Below are 12,122 nucleotides of genomic sequence, written 5' to 3'. Positions count from 1 at the left end.
CGCGGCCCGGCAGTGCGCGAGCCGTCTGCCGCGCCGCCGCCATGGCCGCGCCGCGCCGCGACCGCTGACCGCAGCGCCGACCGCGCCCGTCTCCAGCGACACACTCGCCCGCACACACCTCGCTGCGCCGCGCCCGCCGCTAGGTAAAGTAGCGCTCTCTACTCTTTACGCGCGTCTCCGCTCGCGCCGCCGTGCATAGGTAACGTTATCACGCAAACATTAATCCCGGATCTATCTCGTCACACCTGAACATTTCTATCTGGACTTGCACCTGCGCTGGACGCTTCCCATCCCGACGATCGTGTGTTGTTCCACCAACTGCTCCGATGTTTTATCGGTTAGTTGCTATAATTTTATTATTTATTTTCATTTTAAATATTTATGTTAAAATATATGTAGAAGTAACTACTGATTGTTTCTTATCTTTCGAATTGTATCAAAACATATTACTCACAATGAAAATTGTGGATCTAAGTAACTTAGTCTATCTAGGCGCGTATTACATAATGGAGTATCAGACTGTCGTCCGTCGGTCTCTGTCTCCTTCTGTCGTCTACGTACGAGGCGACATGATGCTCCCTTGTCTTGATATTTACTGAAACGTTTACAAAATGTTATTGATATCGTTTATAGAAATACCGTGCATATTCTAGTACGTATACATTAACATGTGCATCGCTCTAATAAAGTAGATCCTATTTCGCATCTTTTAAAATTAATTAGTTTAATCGAACCACCAAAATACTTACATAACAAACCTGTCACTCTCTAATTGGTTGTGAAAATCTGCAAATCCGAGTGAACGCTAATGCGCGTCGTGTCCTATAGATCATGGGAGATACAATGGACGCGCTGAGGTCGAGTTAGCAGTGCTCGGTTAATTGACTGGTAGCTCGGAGGCAGAAATGTACCGAACGGTCCATGGGAAGAGACGTTCCGCTTGTAAGACGCCTGTCATTATGCGGAGTCGTAGCCGCGCCCGCCAGAAATGAGGTACTGAGAATAACTTCTTCGTAAGTAACTTACAAGTGTTATTTCTTTGGGAAATTATACTTGTAAGTTATTTTAGTGAGTCTTACTGACTTACAGGCTCCTTCTTTGTAAGACGATTCGACGTTCCTTTTATGAACGTGAGAGTAAATTGAATCACACCAGTTGTTGGCTACTTTGACAGCTCTGTATATCTGCCTAACATATCCGGACTCTGTACAAAGGCAATCATTAAAAGCTTTAAGTACTAACTAATGATTGGATTTGTAAATTAATTTTATCGTATATCACTTACGTTTGTAAAACTTTGAAATGTATAGTCGGCCTTACCTAACAAAAGCAAGTAAACAATAAGAAATTTTAAATAAACAAATTTCAAATTCATAGATCTCCCACAAAAGCATTAGAACATTGTAGCATTATTGTTTACATTTCATTTTTTTCTTGTTTGATATCGGGTAAACATTTTGACACTACATTTATGTTGGTTCGTTTCAATTGCTTACGCTAGAAGCGTATAAAGACTTGAAGATGAATTTTCTCCATGATGAAACTTGTTGTATAATATTGGATCAGTCAGATATATCATATATTTTAATAGATGTACATTAAGAATGAATATAATTAACTAAATTAGATTTGTTTAAAAAAATTAAACTGTTTATTTTTATGATTTATAATAAACAAACGGAACTGAAGCTAAGAGGAAGCAAAAAGAAGAAGGCACCAATGATTATCTTTCATTTATTATTGTCTAGCCTACATATACCACATAACCTTACTGATTATTATTCCCGTAGAATAAAAGTCCATAAATTAACCATTTAATTTTCCATTGCCTTAATCTTATTACGATTCCCTCAAGTTCATTCGCCGGCACGCGTAAACATTTTCCTTGTAAACAAATTCCGATCTATTACGGATACGACCACTAACAGTTTTTGCCAATCGGTAAATTTTATTACTCCTCTGGTTAATATACCGTATTTGAAAAACAAGCTGATATTATTTTATAGCTTTCAAAGTTTTCAAGCAAAGTCTTTACAGCAGAAATCAGTATAATAGGCCTATGTTTATTATTCTGATTTCTTTAGCCTTTATCTTTTTTAGACTCCATCTGGCTTTAAAGATACATCAACAGATTGAGTTTAAGTTAAGGTTTTTTATTGAAATACAAATAATTAAATTTACTTACAAACAAACAATTTACCTACTTAAAAACTATAGCAAGGCTTAAAATTATAGAATTCTGTTTTAGTCATTGACTAGCAACCTGTTACCACCTCTGAATTTAAATTCCATGAATTATTAATCCATGTGAGGTGTGCTTTAAAGATCTCTATTGTAAATCAAGGAAACGTTGGCATAAGTGTATTAAGAAAAAAATACTTTAATATTAGCCAACAGCAAATTGGTAAATTAATACATTCATTATATATTTGCCTTTTGAATGACAGACTATTGTCACCATTTGTGATCCCATTTTTGTCTTAATAACAGCCACTTAATGCTATTAAACCAAATGAAGCAGTAGATGTGTCATCCTTACACATCATGGCCACACATAAATCTAAGCCACAGTGCGTATTGTAGATGAACCGCAAATTGTTTACTTTTCATTCCACTATACTTGTGTATATATCTATAATAGGTCAGGAATGTGTCTATATTTTTTCTTTTATTAGGACTTTATAGGTACTTGATGAGTTAGACAGAGTCTCAAGTTGGTAAACATTTTAAAACATGTCGGTCAACGTAATAGGAAAAGTAATTCGGAAGTAGATTGCAAGAGCCAGATTTTTTGAACCGCCACCAAAGGAAAGATTTTCCGTCAGGCTAGGTAGATGTTATGCCTGGGCGGCTTCGACTATGTTCAGCAATTCAGTAGTATTGGTTGAATGAGAGGAAGTTTCGCTTAATGTGCCGTGGAGATGTCCCCAAAGATACTCCTAATGAGTCAACAACCAGGCACCGTTTTTAATTTTATTCGCTTCCAGTTATGATACGGTAGTTCTGATAAAAAGTCGAAGAGTATCCTTAAATGGTGAGCTTGTATAGAAAAATAACTAGTAGGTATGGATGAAACTTCATCTTTCCAATTGTCAATTCTATGCCTCTGATAAAGAAGCGTGACCATGTAATTCTACGTAACGTAAGTAATAAAAATTAAATTAGTATCATGAGTATAACTGTCATCATTAATCAATTCTTCCGAGGAGTACCTATATAGCACCGGAAGTTTTTACTTTTACGCAATTTCCATATTTGTACGAATGCCAATACAAAAAGCGTCCAAAAGAAACTGGAATACGTCCAACAATAACTTTCGCTGGGAAAATTGTCGTCATTAGACTACATTTACCCGGTTATTATAGAGAATTTGGCAAAGGCCACTCGGAAAATATGGCAATTCATTTAAACTTTTCTTCAATATTTAGGATACCAGGATCCAGCAATTTATATCGTATTGACATAATCAGTTCTACATTTATATATGTTTTTTAATGTAGACAATGTGCATTCGTCCACGATTTAGATTTAAGAGATCTATATTTGTAAATTGACGTCCTATGAAAATGCTGCAGTGTAGTTTGTTCCGCCGCTTCTTCTACACATGCGCTTTGGAAGCGGTAGTAGTTATAATTAGATTTAAGTTATGTGACGTCAATAAGTGATACCTTGTATCCAATTTTGAAAATAAATCTATTCTATTCTATAATTATTATCATTCAATTCATTGACGAATGATTAGCCCTAAATTCTAAGTTTGCTCTTAATATTTTTCTGTAGATCACTACATAGTATAAAACAAAGTCGCTATTTTAGTCTGTTTGTCTGTATGCTTAAATCTTTAAAATTACGCAACGAATTTTGATGCGGTTTTTTGTAACAGGTAGAGTGATTCAAGAGGAAGGTTTTTATGTATAATAACATTTATAATTTTGCACCCGTGCGAAGCCGGGGCGGGTCGCTAGTAAGTTATAAATAAGATTATGCATCACAAACGGTAGAAACAAGACGCGTTAATCTGACTGGGGAAATGAAAAACTCTATCTAGATCTCCTATTGAATATCGCACAAAAAGTACAAGCTAAACAAAGCTTCTGTAACATCAGATAGCCTTCCCCGAGCTGTTTTACTGATCTGTGTTAGAGTAAGTTGGTTGATCCCACTTCTTTGGTTTAATATGACTGCTAGGTAAAGTCGGTAAAACATTAGTCTACTGTGGGTCAATTAAGTTACTGTCGAATAGTTTTTGACTTTTTGTGTTCAATTAAGTACAATGGTTAAGACTACTGAATGAAGACTATATCGACAGTCTGTTGGTACATTTATTTTTTCCAGATTTGATACTTTGGAAGGGTAATAGAGTCAATCGGATGGGTTAAGGCCAACAGATGGACTTAACATACTAATTTTCATATTCCGTTACAAATACTTACATCTGATTCTTGTTGGGCTGATAAGATGTACAGACATCGCCCTTTTAAGATATACACAATACGAAAACTCGGATTGTTATTTCATCGTATTATTTTATATCTGTAGTGTAATGCCCAAATCGCATACTTACTTATAAAACGAGGTTAAAACCATTAAGAGTTTATTATCCATTCAGGGTGCCTCTCGGCATGCGACGTAGACCAGTTATCGCACTTATCTTAAGGTGCTTAAGCCTCCCAAAATTCCCTCATGACTTTAAAATTTACGACGTGAGAAGAGATTTTAGCGGACGCCGCCTTATCTGTTTTATCAGAAGATATTGCGAGTGTGCGTCTGTCGTTTCTAAACAATAGTTGTCGAACATTTCATTTACTCGCAATGTTGAAGTGTGTGGGCTAAGACTGATTTTTAAACAGAGTAATAAATAAAGAGTCATTGACAAGACCAGTAGAATAAATAACGGCATGTGTTGGAAACAAGTGCACGCTCTGTTGGATGGACGCGCGTGGTTCGGACTGAGTCAATGGGCTCAGTTATAGCACGCAATATATCGGCTGCTGTGACGTGTAAGCTGCACGTATGATTTAATTTGGGTTTCGCATTGAGGTTAGTGTTGATTTGCATATACGACTTTCAATATTTTGTTTGCTCGCTGCAATTATATATTACTTACATTAAATTTAGGCTTACAAAAATGCTTTTAAGAAAAAATATTTTTGCAGATAAACGTGTTAATGGCTTCAATAGATGAGTTCGTCAATTCCACAGCATGGCTTGTCAAGGTATTGAAGAATTCAGCCGAGCGAGGTTTTTATTTGTTTTACCACATTATCATCATACTTAATTACAGATAGCTACGATCATAATAATCGTATTTATTTCGTCTTGCGCTTTGGGAATAAACTAAATTTGCATTTCTTATGATATTAATGTACTCCATGGGATTTAAAAAAAGTTAATTATCAACCTTTTTTTTTTGTACATATAATTTAATTTTGCTACATCATTATAATTGTCGATTAAGGGAAAAGATATTTATTTTTGTATGTTTATAACGAATATACCCAGAGAGAATACACTTTTAGGAATGACGTAGGGTACTTTTTTCAGCAAAAGATAGTTCGTAATAATACTATTAAAAAAAAAATGCTTATGGTATATTATCCTGAAAATTATACAGTGCAGTGTTAAAAACAGCAACACTGACAGTTATTCATTAGTACCATCCTCGCCTGTAGTTCTGGCTAATCAGCGTGACGCTAAATGCGAGGGTATCACGCGATTACGCCTATTTGTTACAACCTTGTAAACATGTATTATTACTTTAAAACCTAACATTTTACAGTGTGATTGTACGTTGCATTCATTGAAGTTATGTCAATAATATTGCCATTATGACAATTTAGACTTTTATTTCATAAAACCGATTTATGTAGGTATGTAAAATAATTAATTTCCAAAGTATTAAAACCTAGGCCATTCAAAAATAGTACTTAGTTTTTCATCATGATAAGACCGGCGTTCGAACTAAGAGGAAACATTGCATTATATTGTATTAATTTTAAGTAAACAATTTTTCTCTCGGCCGGGATTTTTATTCATAATTTTTTTTTTATAAATGCTTGCTAAACGTATCAAATATAGGCGATGCACTATTTCCACGTGCATGGAGAAACGTGGTCTAACGGGGAACGGGTAATTACCAATGATCGATGTATTTTAACGCTTATGTCTGGTTCACATCAGTCGGCTTTGTATACCTGACGAGTGCAGTCGTGGGGAACTTGCTCCTAGAGAATATATATTTAAGTAGTTGAGAGTGCTTAGTGATTTACTATAAAGTGCTGATAAAGGAGTTATGTGGATATGAATAGGTAATATTTTCTACAACATTGGTTCTGCACTTTCGAAACTGTGTAATGTTTACGTTACGTTTGTTTTAGCTATTCTAGTTTCATATTGTGAAAACATTCAGTGATTACTTTTACAATTAAAAAATGATTCATGATATTATTGAAACTAGGTTTTCCATTAACGTCGTGCCCTATAGTATAATAAAGGCCCCTCTAGGATTATCGGGGATGATTTGCGAACCCATGTACAGTCTCTTGTAGAGAAACTTGGCCCCTAAGATTTTTGTTTGCATAGACAGGGATAATGTTTCTGTCTGTCTGTGGTAAAAACTCTGGTGGCTATTGCCTGAGCCAAGAGACACCGAATAACCATAAGTAAACCCTTGCCATTACATCTGAATATCACTATCATCTGATGGTGTAACCGAGAGATGAAAAGTCAGATCAAGCGTAACAGAAACCGACGAGCTTGTATAAGGAGAGTTATGAATGTAGGAAGAAAAAACCTATGCAGGGATCGTGGCAAGAGGAAAGATGTAGTAGTCTCCGCCTACCCCTCTGATAAATTATATATGTTTTCTCTTAAAGTTGTGTATGTTTACTCTTAAAGTACTTGTTAATTAGAAAGCTTCACAACAGTAGCACGTGCGCAAGTGAACGTGTCACGGCCACGTGGATAGAGATAAAACCAACATGTAACGCAGAACGATTAGATTTCAGAATTTATATGGGTGAATTCGCGTGAAATTTTATTGAGAGGTTTTTGACGAAATTGAAACGTTCTGTCTTTTTGGATATAGGTATTTATGATTGGGGAGAAGACGATCAAATTATTGAATTTTTAAACTTCTTACGGTCGACAGTATTTGTCGGTATCAGTCGAATAACCTTGGAAAAAACTTACCATCTACAGTACAACTTATATGAACCACTGAATTCTAAATCAATTCTTGTCTAAAAATTTTATCTTAGAGTGAATTCTGTTCCGCACATATTTTATTGAAGTATGGAATCATGTTGGTATGTTGTAACGTTTCCTTTTTGCTTTATTTGATCAAAATATTTTATTCTTGGTCTTCCTCTTCCTCGCTTTCCATTAATTTTTTCTTCTCCTATAGTTTAAAAAAATTCAACATACCAGAAGTCAAAAAAATAATAACAAAGAAAAGAGGTGAATGGAGGAAATTCCACTTAAATCCACCGACAAGAGTACCTAAGCTCTTTTTAAGAAGAAGGAATCATGTTATATTCATAATTCTTCATGATTTTAATGGGTGCACCAGTATTGGAACCCTTACTAGGTAGTCCAGTAACCACAAACCTGAAGACAACTTTTTTATATTATGACTGGATAAAGTTACCCATCTGACCTCCACAACCTTACAGGAGAACTTTACCCGTGACTTTGACTTTACCTTTACTTTACTAATCCTGTCTCGCAGGTTTTCTCAAAACGTAAGAATTACTCTTTGTCTTGGAATAGTATTCATAAACAAGATTAATGAGGCAGATAATTATATACAAGATTTCCCAGAAGTTGACTATATGAACTGTTTCAGGTGTCGGGGGCGCAGCGCGGGCGCGAGCGACATGCGGCCCCGCCGGCAGACGCCCATGGAGGTCGGCTAGCGGCGCGCGCGCAGCACCCGCGCCCGCTCCCCGCGCCCCGCCCCGCCGACGCTATGGACCTCGCAGACGTGCCTCGACATCGACCCCTCGCCTTCGATAAGGTTAGTCAAATTAAAGGTACAACGTAAATTGATGTCAAACCTACCCCTGTCAATGCTTAAGGAGCCCAAAAAGAAATTGTTTTTTACGCCGTTTGCCTTTAAAATCCATAAGTTTTAGGAATCGGGGAAAAGAGGAGCAAGGGTTTTCCAGATTTAAGCAGTTGGCATAATAAAAAATACTACTATACTAAAACTAAAAAATACTACTACTATATAATATATAAAATTATTAATTAATCGTACCAGAATCACATCTTAAAAAATCGTAGCAGCTACGGAGTCACCTAGCGCCTCACTGTAGTCGCTACGACATTTGATATTTCGTAGCGACAAAGGTTAGATTGTACATTATACAGTCGTTGGTCGTTGGTCAAATATTTGTTACATTATTTTTATTATATTTAAATTGGTTTAGTATTAGTTGTTGTCTTTCATAAGGTTAATGCCAGTTGCTGTTAGAGACGATGAAGGGAAAGGATTAAAAGAAGTTAGGATTCTTATTGGGTCTACAAAACATGTCAAACCAACTGCCCCCCGTAGGTATCACATCTACCTACGTTTTCAAAGAGTGAATGAAAGCAAAATATTAAAAATGAGTTTAAAAACTGCGTCTAGAAAATTTACTGCAGAATGCGCTGGGATTTTAGCAGACACAAAAATATACAAACACCGAAGCTGCACAAAACTGAACGGCTCGTAAACATAACATTTCATCGTGTACAAATTAAATTATCTGGCTTGCCGTGCCTATGTGGAACGCTTGCTATTTCCAGTATTTATTTTTAACGCGGTCGGTTGCGGCGTAGGAAAATCGATAGGGTTGCTCCGCGATGGCTCGCACCTTCCGCGCTATCCTCGCCCGACGCTAAATTGGGATTTTCACATACATTTTTAAAGCCATTTCACGGATTGAAGGTAAAACTTGGTAGACTGAGTTGCGATTGCGTTTACTATTAATAATTCTGGAGTATACAACGTTTGGATATAGTGTTGGGTCCGGAAATATAGTAAAATCTGTTCTTATATATAAACCTTAGCCTGTCTATCAGATCTATAAACAATGTTCAGCGTCCGCTGAGGAAAGATTTTTGTATTTTCCACGAGAGCAAATAAAATAAATGCCTTACAATATGATCATTATGCTTAGAAGTGAATGTTATAAAGATTAATATCTAAATTATACCTAATTTGCATTGAGTGGTATGTCCTTCAAAATTTGCATTTCCGACAAGTCACTTCGCGAGTACTATAACATTAGATACCTAATAAAAGACAGAAAGTTTGGTATGTCCTTAGGATACGAAGGTACTTACTATACTTTTATATATCAATTTATAAATGGCGCTTCAAGATTAAGATTCAATAGATAGCGTCACTTTTTATTGACAATGATATAAGTACATATCCGGATGTAACAATGGCTTGATTATGTACTTTATATTCTACGCTTAATTATTTCTTCGTGCAGATAATATGTGTCTTCAATAATTTTTGTAACACCACAGCGTTAAAAAACCATGTCAACATAACATCTAAATTTTGTCTGAGCTCAAAACATCAAATAATTGTACTACTAGGATCCCGACTTCTTTCGCGCAGAATTTAATGAAAAGAAAACATCTAACTTATTAATAAATCCAGCTATATTCTGTATGATTGAAATATCTATCGATCATGACTTACTCATATCAGATCACGACCGATTTTCGGGTGGCTGTGCCCACAACTTTATGAAAGGCTCGATCCGTCCTTGGGCCTCGTGTCGTGTATTGGGAAAGTATTGCAAAAGTTTTTAGCCTTTCTACAGTTTTTAGTCTTTAGAATTGTTTCTATGCTGGGTTGATGATGATCTAAAATTTCAACCATCTGAATATCAATTGTGACTTTACGCTCTATCTAGTCTATACTCATAATTGAATGACTGAGTTTGATGCTACACAGATATAGACAAAAACCTTCAGGGGTAACATAGTATCCTTTTTTCTGGAATCGTTCGCAATGGAAACAGAGCAAAGCAAGCTTTATAAATTTCGCAAAAACACGATGTTTGTGTGTGTGTATGTCAGAATAATTACCCATATTGACGTGCCTGATTTACAAGCTGCCTAGGGAAGGCTTTTATACTCTGCGAGCGCTCGCTTCGCTTTGTTACAACCCGGACGCCGTCACACAATACGCCAGGGCTGAATGCTACACAACGCACATACCCGGAATGCTGATTAATTGCTGCTGAGTAGAGATTAACGAGTGGACGAATGGGTGCCTAGCTGTTAGGATGGTTAGAAATAATTTTCTTGTACGGTTTTGTAGATTGGCAAAAACCTTAATGGAAAAATCCCAAACAAGTCGTAGACCGAAACGAAAAATCCCCCACGACAAACAGTGAAACCAATTTGAAGAAAAGTAGCATGTGACACAGGTCACACACCGAGCATGTCCTGTCAGATATCAACCAACATATTATTCAATGTTGTAAAAAATGGTGATAGATTTTAGTCAATAAAGTAACAAGAGAAATGTGTAGGCACTAAATAAACTACACAACTTTTTAAGTTCGTAATATAAAACAGCATAAGTCAAAATACAAAAGAGAGTCTACGCTTTCTGAGGAACAATTAATGTCTGACTTTGCCACTTCTACTGGACCCAGGCAGAAGGGGCAGTCCGAAGAAATTCTGGCTCTTTATCGCGAAAAATGATTCGGAGCACTAAGGACTTAAGGCAAAGCACGCCGAACCTAGTAGAAATTTCTCAGTTTTAAATTTAAATTGGTAAATTTATACACCCCACATATCCTAATATGTTATTGTTTTTTGTAATTTTCTCATAGAAATGAAGATAAAGATTTTGCAGATATGTAGGAACTTCCTCAGCACATAAATGTTAAATATGGTCAACTACAAAGAAAAAAGATGTAATTATTGTCATATTATTATATACTCTCAGTAAAACTAACGACTTTGCACTTACAATATACTAAAGAATTTCCATTCTAGTTTCCCCCCAGTAACAGTTATTGCACTCTTTTGTAGATTTGGAACATACCAACCTCATGCCCTTACTTACCATAGCACATTAAATAGGCAGGTTTCCCCAACGATGAAAAATGTTCCGCATGTAGGTAGAGCGAGGCCATAAATTATAGCTCGCGAAATATTAGGAAGCCTCTGGAGCCGTGCCAAAACTGAGGACAAAAAGCAAGAGCTTTTGAACTGAATGGAAATCTCTGCCACGGTATGAGGTATTTCAAATTAATACAATTTGAATTACAAAACCCACATCTCAGAGAAATTTTGTTTTTATACTTTTACTTTCTGGTATAAGTTAAGTCACATGGATTGGAAATTCAGTTAGGACAAGATGAAACTGAACATATTTGCACTTAAACCAAACTGAAATACCTAGTGTGCGCCAATTTTCCTAATACAAAACATTTCTATAAAAAATAATAATTAAGCGGTCATTCTCTTTGTTCAAAATTTTCGGTTTAACAATTCGGCCAAAGTATTTATTAATTGAGCAGGAGTCAGCGAAAAAGTAAAAGGCCCAGGGTGCGCGGGGCGCGGCGCTAAACCCGCCCACGAGATTACGAGCTCGACGACTCCCCCGGCCCTAATACATTAGCCGGAATGCCAGAAACTGCTTACACAACCTAATGCGTAAAATATTTGGTAAAATGAAACTACTAGATCGGAATATGCTAAAGCCAATAGCGCCTGATTCTCTACCTACCTACAAGTGGACTCCTTCCATGGGTAATATTGAATTGTTTATGCCTCACAATATTATATCTTTTATGCAAGAAATCATCATCTGTAGGTACAGAGCCGCGGTCACACATGTTATTGGGAAACCCACCTTTGCAACAGCAACAATTATATTTCGAATAAAATTGGGGAAGAACTCACTAATCTATCAAAGCACACTAGTTTCTTTCGACTAAATGGAATTCAGTCAATTTGGCACACATTTTTTTAGGATATAAATAAATCAACTTAACTTTGTTAAGAGATCATTTATCTACTGTAAAATTTGATATCAATTGCGTTTGCTAACGGTATGTGTGAGCGTGTTCAAATCCCATGACGGGCGAGCGATATCCAAG

General features: G+C 36.3%; 1 protein-coding gene across 10 annotated transcripts in view; it reads left to right on the top strand.

Moving 5' to 3' along the window:
• Positions 1 to 12,122, top strand: part of LOC106138673 (uncharacterized) — a 29,015-nt gene continuing 16,893 nt past the window's right edge. For 2 of the 10 annotated variants that reach the window (XM_013339901.2, XM_013339928.2), the window contains exons 1-3: positions 4,752 to 5,040; positions 5,157 to 5,216; positions 7,847 to 8,017. In XM_013339901.2, the coding sequence (XP_013195355.2) occupies positions 5,169 to 5,216; positions 7,847 to 8,017 (219 nt within the window). In that variant the 5' untranslated portion in view covers positions 4,752 to 5,040; positions 5,157 to 5,168. Of the gene's footprint in view, positions 144 to 178; positions 338 to 828; positions 994 to 4,751; positions 5,041 to 5,156; positions 5,242 to 5,850; positions 5,871 to 6,002; positions 6,309 to 7,846; positions 8,018 to 12,122 lie in introns of those variants that run through there. The other 8 variants (XM_060954876.1, XM_013339892.2, XM_013339920.2 and 5 more) reach the window with 8 other exon arrangements.

Source organism: Amyelois transitella, chromosome 5 (assembly GCF_032362555.1).
Source record: "Amyelois transitella isolate CPQ chromosome 5, ilAmyTran1.1, whole genome shotgun sequence".
Lineage (NCBI taxonomy): Eukaryota > Metazoa > Arthropoda > Insecta > Lepidoptera > Pyralidae > Amyelois > Amyelois transitella.
Note: the sequence above shows the minus strand (reverse complement) of the source record. Positions and strands in the feature narration are given on the sequence as shown.